This window comes from Acomys minous (genome assembly GCF_964271855.1).
Source record: "Acomys minous genome assembly, chromosome: 6".
NCBI lineage: Eukaryota > Metazoa > Chordata > Mammalia > Rodentia > Muridae > Acomys > Acomys minous.
The window spans coordinates 52,548,359-52,565,711 of record NC_140487.1 but is presented as its reverse complement, the minus strand read 5'-3'; the positions used below and the strand labels follow the sequence as shown (position 1 = coordinate 52,565,711).

General features: G+C 38.9%; 1 protein-coding gene across 1 annotated transcript in view; it reads left to right on the top strand.

Moving 5' to 3' along the window:
• Positions 1–17,353, top strand: part of ITPRID1 (ITPR interacting domain containing 1) — a 142,967-nt gene that overhangs the window by 69,138 nt on the left and 56,476 nt on the right. Inside the window, exons 8-9 of the mRNA XM_084785201.1 lie at positions 3,576–4,150; positions 7,228–7,285. Of these exons, the coding sequence (XP_084641327.1) occupies positions 3,576–4,150; positions 7,228–7,285 (633 nt within the window). The remainder of the gene's footprint in view (positions 1–3,575; positions 4,151–7,227; positions 7,286–17,353) is intronic.

Here is a 17,353-nt window from a genome sequence, read left to right as displayed (position 1 = left end):
GTCGTTGGACACACAAATATGTTCAGCTAGCTGATTTATTACCATTAAGGGAGTAGATTCCTTCTGTCCCATGTTTCTGACACAAACAAACAAGTAGACAAACACAAAAACGCATAGACCAACACAAAAACAAAGGCGCCTAAAACCGAAACCAAATCCTCTTTACAGCGGTCAAATCGGGAGACTGTATTGCTCCAGTGGGGATATGGGTCACTACCTGAACCCTCGAGAAAGGGACGTCTTCCGATCTCTCCAACAGGGGGTACACCATCTTCTGCTTGGACCCATCCAACCAAATTGAAATCAAGAGACAGACGATTGACATAAGACACAACGAGACATACAAGTGGTGGCTGGCCACCTTACCTTTCCCCAGATAGAGCCTCGGTTCTCAGGTGGGCTCTTATGTCAGTAGGACCTCCAAAACGTAAGACCTGGAGGCTAGGTCCTACTATCCGCCTAGGTCCTCTTTCCCAGAGCCCAATGAGACATGAGAGTCCAGTCCGATGCAAACAGCAAGGGATACTTTATTGATTTGTCATGACGGAGCTCCAAGCTCTATTGAGCTGGAGACCCCGAATAAGCAAAGCTTGGGTCTTTTATACCCTTACAGAAGCAAAACTGGTGGTTAAGTAGAGTTATTGAACCCTGATTGGTTTTAAGAATGGCCTTTAAAATGATTGTTTGCTAGTTATTTTATCCCCGAGGGGGCAAGAGCTCAGCTTGGGGCATCATGTGTTGTCAGGTGTTCGGGACAGGCTGAGCTTGGGCCATCATGTGCTGTAAGGTGTTCAGGACAGGTATGAGGGTGTGGCTTTTCTTGGAAAGTATAGAAGAGCCCTGAGGCCATCTCGGAAGGTACCCAGTGGTCAGGGTTGAAAAACAACTTTTCTTTCACCATCATATTTCAGAAGAAGAAGATCTAGATCTTATTTTACAGTCTCACTCTTTAGAGGAGACTTTGAACTCAAACTTTTGAGCTGTTGACACTGCTAAGAGTATAGGAACTATTGGAGATGGACCGATGCATTTTTACCTGAGTCATCCATGAGTCTTTTGAAGGCCAGGCATGGAATGCTGTAATTTAATGGGAAGTGTTTGGGTAACAATGTAACAGAGGATGAGACTTGGGATGCTTAACTTTGACTCTTAACTTGGCTATATTGAAAAACAAGAAATCAGTAAAGCAAACCTCTGAGTGTGTACGTATGCTTCCAGAGAGGAAGTGGTGGTGAGACTATGGCAAATTGAATAGCACATCCCACGGCTTAATCTAATACAGAGAGTTTAAGTAGAATATTGAGAACAAAAGGGATTCTAGATTTTTGTGTTTATATTCATAGAGGAATGTCACTCTCAGTCTTAAGCAGAGAAACCTTGCATTCCAGAAAATGGTAGTGAATGTAGGAAAGACTCTTGGATGCACACGAAGCTGAGAATAAATGCTCAGCCCTGAAAAAAAACTCTTACAGCATTCCCTTTAAGGCTCATGGAACATTACCCAAGAGGGTTTGGAAAGATTGCAAAGGCTGGGAAATAGAGGGAGGATGCAAAATGCTATTGTTTGGGCAATAATACAAGGTCATTGAAACCTTGAATACACAGCTGCTAAAGATGCCTTCCCTGACTGGGTCTGCGTAAGAGTGGGCCCCTCAGCAGCCCAGTATAAATAAAGGAGGGACTCAAAGGACCTCACTCATCATTTGAAGTATTTGCTACTGATATATTCAGGAAGAGAGGAAGTCATTGCCTTCAGGTGACTACCCACTGGTGACTCCTCCAGGTTCTATTCTAATGCTTGCACAGATAGCCCTGATTAGCCTAAGCAAACCAAGGATTATAAATCTGCAAAACGGACTCATAGATATGAGCCAAGGGATAGTTGATAGGAACCGGAAATCGATAACAGAGGGTAAGGGGGAGAGTAACCAAAATACAGGGGAGAAAGTAACCAGAATACATTAAATATGTGTATAGAACAGTCAAAGAACTAAATTAATTAACAAAATATAGAAAAAGAAAGCCTACTAGCTCACATATACATTTTCTGTCTCCTACTTTTATTGGCTATGATGAGGTAGGGTGTCATACCCTGCCACACCCACCTCACTATGATCAACTGAGACCTCTGAAAACATCACCTTTCATTTTTCCTGCAAGTTTTTCTTCCAAGTACTTGGTCATAGCAGTAAGAAGATATGACCAATGGAGTGTCTTTTCGCAACTATGTGGGTTCTTATCATTGTTGGGTCATATTATCTTTATGCCATCATTAGGGGTTTTATGAAGCTATACTCCACAAATAAAATTTCTTGTTTTTCCCTCGCCTTGGCTTATTATAATATACCAAAAGAAAAATCTCACCATGTTTTACAAACTAACATTGTGTGCCTAAAATTTTCTCTTACTTCATGATCTTCCTCTCTAATTCTAATTAAACCAGTACTTTCATATATTGCCAGATTATTTAAATATTGCAGCGATATTATGAAGAAAGACTATCAAATTGAAAATATGCTTGATTTAGAAAGCAAATGGAATTTCTCATTCATTACTGTTTGTTTCCTGAAAGAATGAAAACAATATAATCGCTTATAATAATGTAAATATCCAATCTATGTGTAATATTGCCTATTTACATGCTTCCTTTGATGTTCAACACAGCTATGAGAAATATACAGACAGCCACAACTACAAAGGTTAAAAAGTAAGATTTACTGTATTTTGCATAAAGCTAAACACTGCGTGTGTATTAACTCATGCACGTAGACTTAGCCTTCCAGTGATGGCTGAACTGGGGTTTGGAACCAGGCCCCCTGATTCCACATGCTATTCCACACTTGGGTGATGAAGATGATGGATGTGATGATGAGACAGCTACTGCGTAAAGCTGTGGGAAGCAGACATAGACAATTTTATATTAAAAGCCTAGGTTATTGCTTTAGGATGTGTTTTGTCTTTTGCAATAGTGTGGATGGACACTGGGTCTTTGTTGTTAGGACATCATTCTGCCCCTAAGCTACATCCTCATCCCCAGAACTTATCTTTTGACATGTGTTTTTCTATACATAAACATAGAAAGTTACACATCTCTTGGGTCTTAAATGAATTAGCATATGATAACTGTACATATAAAAACCCACTGTTACGTGTATCCTTGTGATACAGTTATTTCTTGTTAGATAGGGGGTCTCATCTTCAGAGAGAGTAGCATGGCTGGGAAAAACTTGATTTTAACATATTAAAGTCTTTCTCATCTTGGAAAAGAATATTATCCATTCTTCAAGTGTGTTTTCCTTCTTATATTTTAATTTACATACTGTATGTGCCTATGCATGCCTGTATACCATGACACACATGGAGAGTCCAGAGGACAACTTGTGAGAATCGGTTTTCTCCTTTTACCATGTGGACTCCAAGTATCAAACTAAAATCAACTGAATCGGCTGCAAATAACTGCTGAGCTATCCTTTCGTCCTTCTTTGTTTAGTTCTTATTATATTATTTACTGCATCCAAAATAGCTTTATGGGGGGAAACACTACCATAAAACTTCCATGTTCCTCTGTTCTTCAGGCCGGTTCCAACAGTTGGAAATCCTGGATCACGTGACCAGCGCCTTCTCATCTTTGCTGAATGGTGTTCATACCCTACAGAGCCAGGATGAAGATAAAGCTGGAAGACCAGACATGCAAAGCCCCTCATCATGTGGAGCTAAAGACCACCGGAGAAGAATGAGTCGCCTTTTAAGGAGAGCTTCAAGACAGTGCCACAGGAGGGATGGTAACCCAGAGCCATCAGAATCATTCAATAAAGCACATAGGATTTCAACTCTGCCAACCAAGCCATGGGAGCAGAGAGTGGAGCGACAGGTGGCTTTCATTAGTTGTGATGGAAGCCAAATGCCTCCTTCAACAGAATATGATTCTGCCCAAGCTTGCAATGACTTGCCACCTTGTCTTCCTCCACAAATTCTTCCGGAAAAGCAGTGGCCTTGTTCATGCACAGTGGCCAAGCAGTCTCCTCATATCTGTGTGTACGAGGGGTCGGTTAGGAGGAGAAATTGGAAGGAGAAATGGATTCACCTGGACAAACTCAAGAACTTGTCTCACATTGTGAGTAAAGGACCAGACTCCTTTGAAATGGAAGAGGTGAGTGTTATATCTACTACTCGCCTTCCTACTGAAAACGGCCCGTGCCACCATATCTTTTTGACTTTTTGCCTCTTCTGATCCACTTGATCTCTCAACCTTTAGCATTTTACCTTATGTCTCTATCTTAGAGTTTTATTGCTGTGAAGAGATACTATGACCAAGGCATCTCTTATAAAGGAAAATGTTTAGTTGGAGATGGCTTACAGTTTCAGAGGTTTAGTCCATGACCATCCATTATCATCAGGGCAGGAAGTAGTGTATAGTCATACATGGTGCTGGAGAAGCCAAGAGTTCTACATCTTGGTCTGCAGACAGCAGTAGAAGACTGTCCCACTGGGTATGGCTTAAGCATATATGACCTCAAAGCTCCACCTTCACAGTACCACACATCCTTTAACAAGGCCACGCCTCTTCCAATAAGTCCACACCTCCTATTCATGCCACATCCTATGACTAAGCATTCAAACACATGAATCTATTGGAGCTTTACCTATTCAAACCACCGCAGGTTCCAAATTTGGTTTAGTCTGAGACACTAAAACTCACTGTAAATGCTTCAGACAGAACTAAATTAGTATGACACCAACCTTCCCCTATTGTCTTAGTTACTTTTCGATTGCTGTGTCAAGATACCATGACCACAGAAATTACAGAAGAACACATTTCACATTATTTAGAGGCTTACAGTTTCAGAGGGTAAATCCATAGTCATCATGGAGTGTGGCAGCAGGCAAGCAGGAATGAGAGCTTACATCCTGACCCACAGGCACTGTGCAGAAAGAGCTAATTGGGAATGGCATAGACTCTTGAATAAAGCCTGCCTGCGGTCACACACCTCCTTTAACAAAGCCACAAGACTCCTAATCCTCCCCCAAAGAGCTCCTACAACTAGGAAGCCAAACATACAAACAAACGTTCCTATGGGGTCATTCTCAATCAAACACCACACCTACCCACCTTTTTATCCTCTCTCACAACTGAATGTGAGTAATTCATGCCTTTGATTTCACTCAACGTTTTATTAAGTATCTCAATGTGATTTGTATCTTTTTTCTGCCCACCATTTACCTTCCTTAAGGGGTTAGTTCAATTACTCCCGCTCAGTGACAGTTGCCCACACAGTTCCCCTCTGTGGTCTCAGAGTCCCAGCTTGGAGATCCTGTCAAAGGGATGTGTGGATCAGTTGCCTCTGCTGTGCTGAGGTCTTGACAGAATAAAGACCAAAGACATTGTTTGGAAATGCTTGCCAAGATGTATCCTTAACAAGGCTCTAAGAGTTCAATGTGGCCTTTATGTATGGGGAGCTAGTTTCCTTTCTTTGTTTGCTTTAGAGTTGGTTGATATTCATGTACCTTAGCCCTATCTCACCTGCATGCTCTAATTCTTCATTCTTACTTTCACTCATACCAATTTACACTGTTATTCTGACATCTCCTTTTGTATTTAGTTGATAAAAATATATACATATATATATATATGTATTTCCGCTTATGTCTGTATTCATAATAGAAAGCAGGGTCATGAGCTTCTTTATACCTGTTATTTCACCTAGTGCCATAGAATGAGAAAATGCAGCTTAGGGAGGCTGCATATTAAACAGTAGCCAGTGTCAAGTTAATGTCTATTTTGAGTGGAAAAATCTAAAAACTTAATTATAATAAATAAATGTATGCATAAAATGGCATATTTTGGGGGAATTTATGCCAATATGCATAAATATCTGGCCAATAGAGTTTTAACCATGATTGGTCAAGTTTTCCCTTATAGTCAACCTATCACACTTCTCTCCAGACCTATTGAATGATGCTTTTGGCAGTATTTGGCTTGAATATCAAAATTATAATTCCAACAAAAATTATACATAGATTTCTAATGCAAAGGGAAACATAACCTGTGTTTAATGTTACTAAGTCTAATTGAGTCAGTTTCTTTCTTTCTAAGTGACCAGGAATATTAAATGCATTTAATACTTGTGAAATTCACACACCTATGCTACATGATTGATGCTTCTTTATGTGTGTGATATAATCTGTATTCATCCTTCCTTTATGAATGGACCACATATTGCAGACAACATATGTGAGGCCAACAGTATCATTGTCATTTGGCATCTTTATTGGATATAAACCTCTTTTTTTTTTTAAACTCTTACTGAGTTTTAAAACTAACAACTTTTGGATCAGTTAGAAAGCCCAAGATATACCTGGCATTTATTTTAAATTATTGTGCTCTTTCGTTCATTATTTTTTCTAATTGAAAAAAAAATGTGATTTGCATTGTACTAAATGGATTTTTCTTTGTGATAATAATATGAGAAGAGAGCTTTGTCATTACATTTAAAAATGTGATGAAGCACATTGGTTTGAGCTACCAAAAACCAACAAAAGGAATGCTGGGTTGCACATCTAATCAGCTATCAATATAGATTATAAGATACTGCTCCTTCCAAATTCTTGAGTGAAAACTTTTGACTTCATAACTATATCCAGAAAAAGTGTACAAAACATAATTCCTACAAAGAAACTCTCCAAAATGTCAATAGTAACTATTTTTCACCTTAAAAAGCATTTTCGGGGTGACACACTTCTACAGCAAGCTGTGCAACTATTTAAAGGTGCTATTTACTGACTTGTTTTAGCAATAGCTTTGTCATCATTTATAGACTGCTATCTACCACTTTCCAAAATATTTCAAAGATAAACTCCACTCTCTTAGTTTAGAAATAAATTTTTAGGTTTTGTATCTAAGAACTATGTAGCAGCTGTATTACCTGAATTACTGTGCATAGGATTATCAAGCCAAAACTACCTACCTTCCTCACACATATTTAATATTCCTCAGTGGCAAAAGGAGTTCAAATGCCTTTGCCCAAAAGTTGTCCTTCGTCTGCTGAACTCTTTTAATTCTTTGTGTCTCACTTGTGGACATCCCACGGCACCTCCTCCCAAGAGCCTCTTATCTATTGGAGTGCAGTAATTCGTGTGGTTATCAGTGGGTACTCATTGCTTATTGATTAAAGCTAATGTGCCATGAGAATATTTCTAGTGGCATTGTTTTGTATTTTGATGCCTTAGGTCCAGAGCTTTGAAGAAGACAGTGGCAACCCTCTTAACCTGACATCAGGAATTGCAGGTAAGAATTAAATAATGGATAAGACTTCATCAATGATTTTGTTCAGAACGAGAATGAAATAGCTGATACCCAGCTTAGTTAAAATACATGAAGATTCGTTGTCTCCATGAATTCCTATATATTTCTGTATCGTCTGCATTGCAATGTAAATATACATGTAAATTTTAAAATGCTTTCCAGGAATATGTTCACTCTTTCTGTGGATGTTGTGTGTGGTTTGTATTTGTGTGTAGCAGTATCTGTATGAGCTATGGGAGGGAGAATGAATTTAACAACTGAGACTGAGCAGGTTCTTTCCCCTTCCTACTGCCTGGTGCTCACTGTTGCACAAATCGTGCCATTTTACCAGCCTCAGTTTTTCCATAAATAATGAAGAAGTAAAGTGCGAATAATTTTTAACTTTCCTACTACTACTTGCATTCTAAATTTTGTGTGACCTTGTGTCAGACTCGTGGTGGACAGAAATTGCCAGGGTGCAGCTTTCCTGGTCCGCCTCTCGGGATGATGCTTGACATTCTAGAATACAGAGTAAACCCTGCTTTGTTCCTGCTTCTCATCCCCGAAGTCACAGCTCTCACAGCTGCCATGGTCCTTCAGTGAAGCTGGAAGCAGGCAGAGATTAGTCAAGCAAAATAGAGCAGATGAAGCTAGTGTGTTTCCTGGAAGAAAATATGCAAATTTTAAATTTAATTTAGTGTGGTGTCAAACACATCTTTTCCATTACAAAGTGTATGTATGGGTCTCATTTTGCTAAATGCTGTTTAGAAATTATGCATTAGTAATTATAGGGTCCTGCTGATTACATAAATTGTTATCCTGCTCTTCAAGTAATTACCACATAACCTGCATTGAGGTTTATAAGACAAAAATAAGCATCTGTTTTCCATCTAATTGAATGCTTCTCAATGAAGCTGGAGGTCCCCTTGTCAATAGAAACTGCCTTCCTTGACATTCAATTAGGAGGTCTACTGATATCACATAAGCCATCCCAATTATTCCAAAAAGATTATGTGGGAAGTCAGGCAAATTAGGAGACTAAACTGAGAAAAGTGGTAGTTTGCCTAATAAGAAAAATCTGGACAGATTGGATTTCCATCCCCTCCCATTTATTTTTTTTCCTTTAAAAAGAAATAGTGCTGTTGCCAAAGTATGGTAGCACATGTCTGTAATCCCAACACAGGAGGCTGAGGCAGGAGAATGGCAAGTCTGAGTGAGGCCAGCCTGTGTCAAAACAACTGACTAGCAATAGGACTGAGTTCAAAGAGTCAAGGTAATTGAGTTGATAAAGGAAGAAAATTATCTCGTGTCACTCTGAAGCACATACATGCATTCCAGTTTTTTAAATGTGAAATTCTAAAGGTGATCTCATCTAAAAGATGAGCACATGTGAGTTTATGAGTTTCTTCTGTACCAGTAGACTATGGCTGGATAGTTATAGGCACTAGATGTTGATTCTTGATCCCTTGGCTGCTTCCTGGATCTTGGGATATCCTCTTTCTGAGCACATCTTCTAAGAACCCAGTCTCATGCTGCATGGAGATGTCTTACGTGGGCATCTTGGGTAGGGATTTTCAGATGAACTCCCCTGTGAGGGAGCCATCCTTGATGCCTTGCCTAGTCCACGTTTAAGCTGAATCCAGCCTGGAATCCAGTGGCAACCATACAGCCAAGTAAGTCAGCCTATAGAACCATGGGAAGCAATTATTTAAGTCATGTGTTACACACAAAAAACTGAGAGCACGTAATAATCTCATAAATGCCATTATAGCTCAGTTGCCTCTACTCCTGCATAAATTTCTGAATGTTAGCAAAATGTATAAGTATTTCATAGTTATTCATTGAATTTGAACAAAATGACTTCTTATAGGAGATGGAGACCAAAACTGTAAGTATAGTATCCTTGCTCAACTTCTCAAAAGTTAACACTGGAATGACAAAGTGATGAAAGGAAGGAAATACACATGCATGCTATTTAAAATGGGGAAGGTACAATTGCTATATTTCAGAAGGCATGGAGAGTGTGTAGGGTCTGAATGAGAGAAAGAACATGACAGAAGTTATGGGAATGATTCCAAAAGAAGAACCCATCAAAGGATTAAAGAAAATGGACCTCTTTTAAAAAAAAAAAAAGGCACAATACACCAACGGTGTTGTTTCCTAATGAATTGAAAGTAACTGCTAGACTGATAAGGACATGCATTTCGTGACAATTTAGAAAAATAACACGGAAAGATTGCCACATGACTTAGCGCTTCAACATCTGTTTATGTAGCAAAAAATGTCTGCCACTAGAAGATTGACTACAAAGGCATATTCAGGAATCAGTGGAGGGGCTCACTACCAGTGAGACGGATGAGGAAACCCGGTGCCTCGGGAGGACAATCCTTCAGAGCTGAGGATCCACTCAGATCTAGCATGCAAAGTCTGATGCTGTTTCTGATGACAGACAGCTTTCCCACAAATAACAGCAAATGCCAAGCACAGTGTTTCCAAAAGTTCTACCTAAAGAAATGGAAAATAGAGTAACAGCAGGCATATAGTTGAGAGTTTCCATGCTTGAGAGAAAAGAATGGCACCTGGAAAGATTATTCAAAAGAAAAAGCTTTCTCCTGCCTGAGGTGGCCTCATCTGGCTCCCTTCCAAAACTCTAGCAGAAAGTTGTGTTGCAAGCCAACAAAGAAAAAAAAATCAGAAGACAAAATCTGGAATAGACAGAGGATTCAAAAAAGAAAGAAGGCATGAATCCCAGAAGGAGATGGCTAGGAAATCCCTAAATTCTAGGTATGAAATCTGCCCGCAGTGCTGTTCAGAACTTCATCTAAACATGCAGCAGAAAGACCAAGAAATAGCAAAGGCTGGAAGAAGTGAAAAATTCTGTTTAGGATAACAGGCAGCTGTCCCATAAAGGTTCCTTGCATCATGAGACAGTAACTATTCTCAATGTCTAGGTACAGTAAGCTTTATTAAATATATGAAGAAACAGGAAAATATTATCAGTGCTCACCACCAAAACAAACAAACAACAACAAAACCAAGTAATTTAAAAAAAGATTTATTTATTATGTATACAGTATGCATCAGGTCACATTACAGATGGTTGTAAACCACCATGTGGTAGCTGGGAATTGAACTCAGGACCTCTGGAAGAGCAGTCAGTGCTCTTAACCGCTGAGCCATCTCTCCAGCCCCTCACCCCAAGTAATTGAGAAAAACTATAAGAAACTTGAGATCTTGGGACCACCAATATCATCATGCTAAGTATTGTAAAAGAAAATATGCTCACAATAAGTAAAATTATTGCAAATCTCAAAGGCAAAATAGAAATTATGATACAGAAAAAGTTAAATAAGTGATACACATTTTATAATTCTCACTTCAGTGCATGAGCTTAACAGCATACTGAGCAGGTTGAGCAAGCCTATAGTTCCAACATCCAAGAATGGTCCGGGAATAGCACAAATTAGAACAGTCTGCTCTATATAACCAAACTTTATCCTCTTAAAGTTTTTAAACACCAAATTGGAAATGATAAAAAAAAAAAAAAAGAAAAGATTTGGTGAACTTTAACATATATGTGTTATACATTACAGACCTACCTATCAATAGGAAATATTCAATATTATAAAAAGGATAAACAATTTAAAAACCATGTGAAAATGTATCTGAGATATAGGAACCTATAGAACAACGTTGAAGACCAAATATATGTATGATTGCAGAAGGAGCAGGAATCGGTCAAGGAGAACTGTGCAGGAAAATGTTTTGAAATTTTAATTTTCTCTAACTTAGTCATAAATATGCACATGCAAATATAAATACAAAAAGCTTAGCAAATGCCAAGAGGATAATTGCACAGAATACTACATCCCAGGGTGTCATGGTCAAAGTCAAAAAGAGCAATTGGAAGAAAGCATGTTTAGACAGACAGGTAAACCGAGCAGAAGGGCAAAGATTTGAAAGCCAAGGAACTTCTCATCAGGAGTGACAATACTTGTGAGCCAGAATCTGCTTGCAGCAAAGTTCCTTAGAAGATGATAAAGACATCGTCCGACCACACTAACTAAAATATCTCACCACATGCATACTTTCTGTCAGCAGTGCTCAAAGAAGTGCTTCAAAGATGGATAGCATACCTCTGCTGGTGTAATACATATAATTTATAGCACAGAGGATATGAAAGCCAATAAATGGATTCATAATGATAAATGAAGTGGCACAATAGCAAATTTAAATAGACTGAAAAATTAAGGACATAAATATAGAAGTAAATAAAAATATTAAGGGAAAATGGGATCTACTTTAAAAAAAAAAACTCACACAACGAAAGCACTTAATGACAAAGTAACTACCTTAGAGACATTACTGAAAAGTAGATGATGTACGTAAAAATTATCTAAATTCTCAGAAAAGACAATGAAATTGTATAATAAACAAAACATCTAGAATATACTAAGTGGACTTAACAGACAGAGTTAGACTTTTCCTATTTCTGTTTGGCCAAAGTTGTGAAAATGTATATCAGATACAAAGTCATTACATAGCAGGTAAATAGATGAACGGATACATGGTGGATAGATAGATAGATAGATAGATAGATAGATAGATAGATAGATAGATAGATAGACAAAATAAGTGATATATAAATAGATAAGATACATTATAGACAAGAAAAGGGGACAGATGCGACATACAGCTTTTCTAAAGAAATCACAGACAAGAACCAGATACCCAACTCTGGAGCTTTTGGCTCACTATGGTTATAAATGAGGAACATGTTACAGAAAGTATGAGAGAGATCGAGGGCAGTGGGTGTGGAGATGCCATTGCTGATCACTGGGAGCTTGCTGTTCCGGAGTGTATATCCTTAAGTGCTGCCTGTCTGCCTTTGAAATGACTCTCTACAGTTAGGAGATAGCTTCCATGTAGGAGCACCAAAAGAGTGTAGTGTGTGATTCTTTATAGAAAAACAATTATTGAGCAAGAAAAGGGTTGACCATATCTCCCCAGAGTTCGTCTCTGCAGTTGAGGTATGCCTTATAGTTGGTTGGCCTTAGTTTGACAGAGGCCTTTTCATTCCATGCTGTGTGGCTTAAAATTGATGGCCTCTAATATTTGGTAACAATTGGCATAGATAAAATGTAATGTCATCCACTAAGCTAGTATTCCTGCAGGGTGTGGTGTTTCCACGGACAGCTAAATACAAACTGACTAACAGACAAGCAGAGAGACAAACCCGGCATCATAACAAGCTGAAATAATTGCTGAAATTGAACAATTTGATATGGAAAGTTGAAAGAAAAAGTGAAAGAAAGATATTAATACAAAACAAAATGAAGTAAGCAAGCACACAAACAAGAACCAGATGGAATGCCCAGGTTGGTTAACTGAGAAGTAGTTTCCACAAAATGGTGAGCAAATTTGATAAAAATCAACAGGAAGTGATGCAAACTCTCAATGGAGAAGTTGGACATTAAAGATAAATGACAGGCATGCAAGGGTAACGGTGCTTGCAGCCAAGCCTGATAACCTGAGTTTGATACCCAGCCACAGGTGATGGAAAGAGAGAATCATTTCCTTCTAAGTTGTCCTCCATACATAAGCACCATGGGATACCACATACAAAGAGGCAAAGAAATGCTAAGAAAATGATTAAATGAAATTGGTAGTATACAAAGCAGAGGCAAATATTTTAAGTAAAACTCAAGCCCTAAGTTCTTAACAGGAAAAAATATAAAATTTTTACAAGCACGTAATAAGAAGATGTAAGTGTGTAAAGGTGAAGAAGAAACAAACATTGACATAGAAAGGAAATAATATAATGTGAAAATCTATTTAAATTATAAAAGACCACTAGTGTAATTAAAACCAGAGATAACGGCCATGGAGTTTATTCTTCGAAAGTATATGCATGTTACATATTACATCACTTTGATATCTATAAAGTATGTGCCTTGCATAAGTGTATATGCAATTTTATTTTATATGTTATAAATGGGAAATTGTTGGTATGGTGTTAACAATATTTCTATTTCATGGGATATGTAGTAAAAATTAACAACATAATATGTAGACTAGAAAAGTAGTATTGTAGTTACTTGTACAGTAGAATCTTACACAGCAATGATATTAAATATGCTACCTTTGAATATAGGTAAGTGTCACAAATAAAATGTGTGCATGTGCATATACAATATAAATTAACCTGAGCCATATTTGTTTGTACTAAATATGTACAAAGTAAAACCACAAGCATATGCAAGTGAAACATGAACAACCACTTAGGACCCTGCCTAACCTTTGCAGAAAGGCAAAGGTGGTGGAAGTGAGACCACAGGGTTAATCCAGGGTTCCCATACCTGCCATTTTCCTTTTTAAAGGCATGGCAGCTCAGTGGTGAAGATGTCCCTAGTGTGCACAATGCCTAGGATTTGATCCCCAGCAATTTAAAAAGAAACACAAAGTAGCAATTACAAGTGTTAAATTTTGATAGAGTTTTTGTGTCTTTATATGAGTCAACTATTGTGTTCTTTCAATGTATTAAAATCTGAAATTTTTTCAAATATTTCACAAAAATATTAACAAAATCAAAGATTTCAGAAGACTTCCTACAGAAAGCTATCTTAATCCTTTGCATAAAAATGCACAAATAGATTAAAATACATCTATAGCTGAGTGTGGTGCTACTGCCTTGAATCTTAGCACTCAGGACAAAGGTACAGGTGAATCCCTGTGAGCCTGAGGTCAGCATGGGTGCACGGAGTTCCAGGCCAGCCAGAGTTACATACACAGATTATATAGATATATGGGATCTATAATCTATTTAACACATAAAAACAATGTGAGATAAACTACAGTTAACAGTCAGCTATTGATTGACTTTAGATATAAATTTTTTTCTTTCTTTTGTAGTGTGTAATGGACAGGTTTAATTTTCAATAAATATTTAAACATTTTCCTTCCCAAACAAATAGATGATTGATGGGTACATAAATGGGTAAGTAAATGGATAAATCTACAAATATGCATAGTTAAACAGATAAAAAGTAGATAGATGGATAGATAGATAGATAGATAGATAGATAGATAGATAGACAGACAGACAGACAGGCAGATTGATAAACACAGTGCTGTTAATGGTGACCTTTGATGGCAGAATGACATCTGGCTTTTCTTTTACTTGTCTGTATCTTCCAATTAGTCTAAAAAAAAACCCCAACCATTTACTCAACAAAAATCATCTATAAATGCTGTTTAAAATTAAGTATATTTGTGAATAATAACTTATTTCTTTTTAGTAGTGCTTTTGCTTCAGGGTTTGAATTTTTCTTTCTTTCTTTCTTTCTTTCTTTCTTTCTTTCTTTCTTTCTTTCTATTTTGTTTTTGTGAGACAGGGTTTCCAGCCTTGACTGTCTTGGCACTCACTTTGTAGACCAGGCTGGCATCAAACTCACAAAGTTCTGCCTCCCCTCTGCCTCTGCCTCCCAAGTGCTGGGATTAAAGGCAGGCGTGCCTCACCACCTGTCTGGCTTGAACACATTTCTTTTATATCTTGTCTCTGGGCTGGCCTTCTCCTCAGTTCCCACTCAGCACTAGATTTTGTTTGCTCTCCCTGTATCTGTTCCTGCCTCTCTCCCTTCTGTCTTCGCATGCTATTTCAAAGGTGCTGAGGCACTAATTGGAATCCACCATTCTCATTTCTTACACATTCAGATCCCTGGGCTCTTCTCCTCCTCCTTTCCCTCTGAGCAAATGGCACTGCTATCGGTGTCACCTGGAGGGACTAATTTGCTTCTATTTCTCTTTCCTTGGCTAAACTGCTCCCTTTGAGGGCGGGGGGCGGGGAGCATGCCTGAATCTTGCAGACTGCCTCCCACACTGGTCATGTCATCTTAGGTAGAAGAGTGAATCCGAGTGCTGCTATGTTTGTTCACCTGTAGTGCTGGTTGGTATCCAAGGCCTCATGCCTGGCTCTACCACAGAGCTACATCCCTAGCCTAGATGTTCCCATTGTGACTCACTAGTGTGCTTCAACTTTGGGGCAGTGTGTTATATGCACGAGACAATGGATGGTCTCAAAGTATTAGTATTTTTGTTACTTCTTAGATTTCAATGTGATCACCCTCAGTACCTGTGGAGATTTGTCCCAGGATTCACTGGCAGATGTCACAGTTCATGGAAGCTCACGTTCGTTATATTCAAGTGAGAGGAAGGCCAATCTGACCTGCTCTCAAAGAATTTGTGAATATCCACAGAAACCATATAATTGTTGAATTTTACAGAAAAAAAATACTACATGAAAAAGAAGGTGCTAGTGACTAGAAAAGAGCTAGGTATGAATTTGAGAGTCTTAGTAAATATCCTTCTTGTGTTTTCTCCTTGTGTATTGTTTTTTGCACAATCACATCTTCTGTACCACATTGCAGGTATTAAGCTGCATTCTCCGCAGTGCCTTCACTCATCACTTCCTTATGGCAGGGGGAGGAAAGTAAAGTGGAGTTGGTACCAATACCATAGCCATGCACTGCAAAGGCCCTGGCTGTGTTAAATTCTGTTGCCTTGTGGACTTACCTGTGAAGAATGCTCCCGATGGTGCATTCGGCACCCACTTGAAATCCTGGTGCAGGAAAGCTATTAAATACAAAATAAACTCAAAAAATAAACTAAGATCCCAAGCCTCAGAACCCAGATGTTTCTTCCATAGCATCCTGTACATGAGACACTTTGCCTGTGGCAGCTTTAGACCCAGAGCAACAACAATGGCCTCCCTGGTCATGTGCATTTGTGAGGTATAGACAGACTCTGTTGTCCTTGAGGAGAGGAATGGGGTGCTCCTGTCTTTTGCTGTTTGGTTGATTTGAGAGATGCTGTGCTTGTAGGGAAACAATGTTCCTGCGACAGCACATCTTCCCAAAATGAAGGGAATTGATCTCCAGGAAGTGCCTATTCAGCAGACACATTAGGACCAGTAGACTAATGGAGAGCAGGTCTCTGGGGCCCAGTCCCTCTGCTCAGTTGTCTGGACTCAATTCAAGTCCAATTGCTTAATTTTCTGCACACCCCGTGGAGGCCAATTCCCATGTCATCCTGTGTCATCTTTGTATTTCTCCAAAATGTGGTTTCTGTCTATTTGAATGTTACGAGCCTTATGATGAGGCTCCTCCTGCATTTTGGTAGTGGTGGTTTTCTTTTCTTTCTATTTTTTTTCCCTTCTCTTTTTCTTTCTTCCAGTGCCCCACCCCCTCCACTCCTTGGCAGTAGGCATAGACTTAATTTTAAAGACATACTGGAGCCCAAATAGCCCTGAACAACTTTTACAGAGAGCTGAGTATTTTCTAGCCTTGTTTTAAAAAATATTACAATTTTATTAGGCAATTTTATCATTGTTATAAATAAGTAATTGTACTGGGGAGAAGGGATAATCCTTATTTAATTAAATTCATCTATACTCCCAGGTTGGCAGCAAGAAGACATATGTGAGACTAATACCCACAGCCTGCCTCTTTGCATGTGCAATTAAAAATTCACTCTACAGTAGCCCTGGCAGTTTAGTGTTGCTTTTGGCATTTACAAATTCTTTTATTTTGTGACTTTTTTTTTTTTTACCATACACATATGCTGGAGCAGATGTTGCTTATTTGTTGTTTATTCAAATCTGTAGGCTCTGGCAGCTAACTCCATTGTTCTGTAATGAAGCTTTATTCTCTGTCCTGTATTAGGACCCAGCGCCTGCTCCAGAGACTGTGAGAGGCTGCCTTCCTTCCCAGTAGGATGCCACAGTTATTGCCCTTGGAGTTGGCTGTTTATAGAAGGAAGCTTGCAGGGGGCGGGGTGGGGAGAGAGCAGCAAAACAAAGGGCTGGGTGGTCATGGTCGGAGTGAGCTTACAGGAGCAGACAGGAAGGACATCTAGTTGTTCTTTGCTCTGTTTCTGCCCTGTGATCTCTGCCTGGCATCCATGCTCATCTGCAGTGGGGATTTGGGGGTCTGAGACTTGGAAGCATTTCTCTCTCTCTCTCTCTCTCTCTCTCTCTCTCTCTCTCTCTCTCTCTCTCTCTCTCTCTCTCTCTCT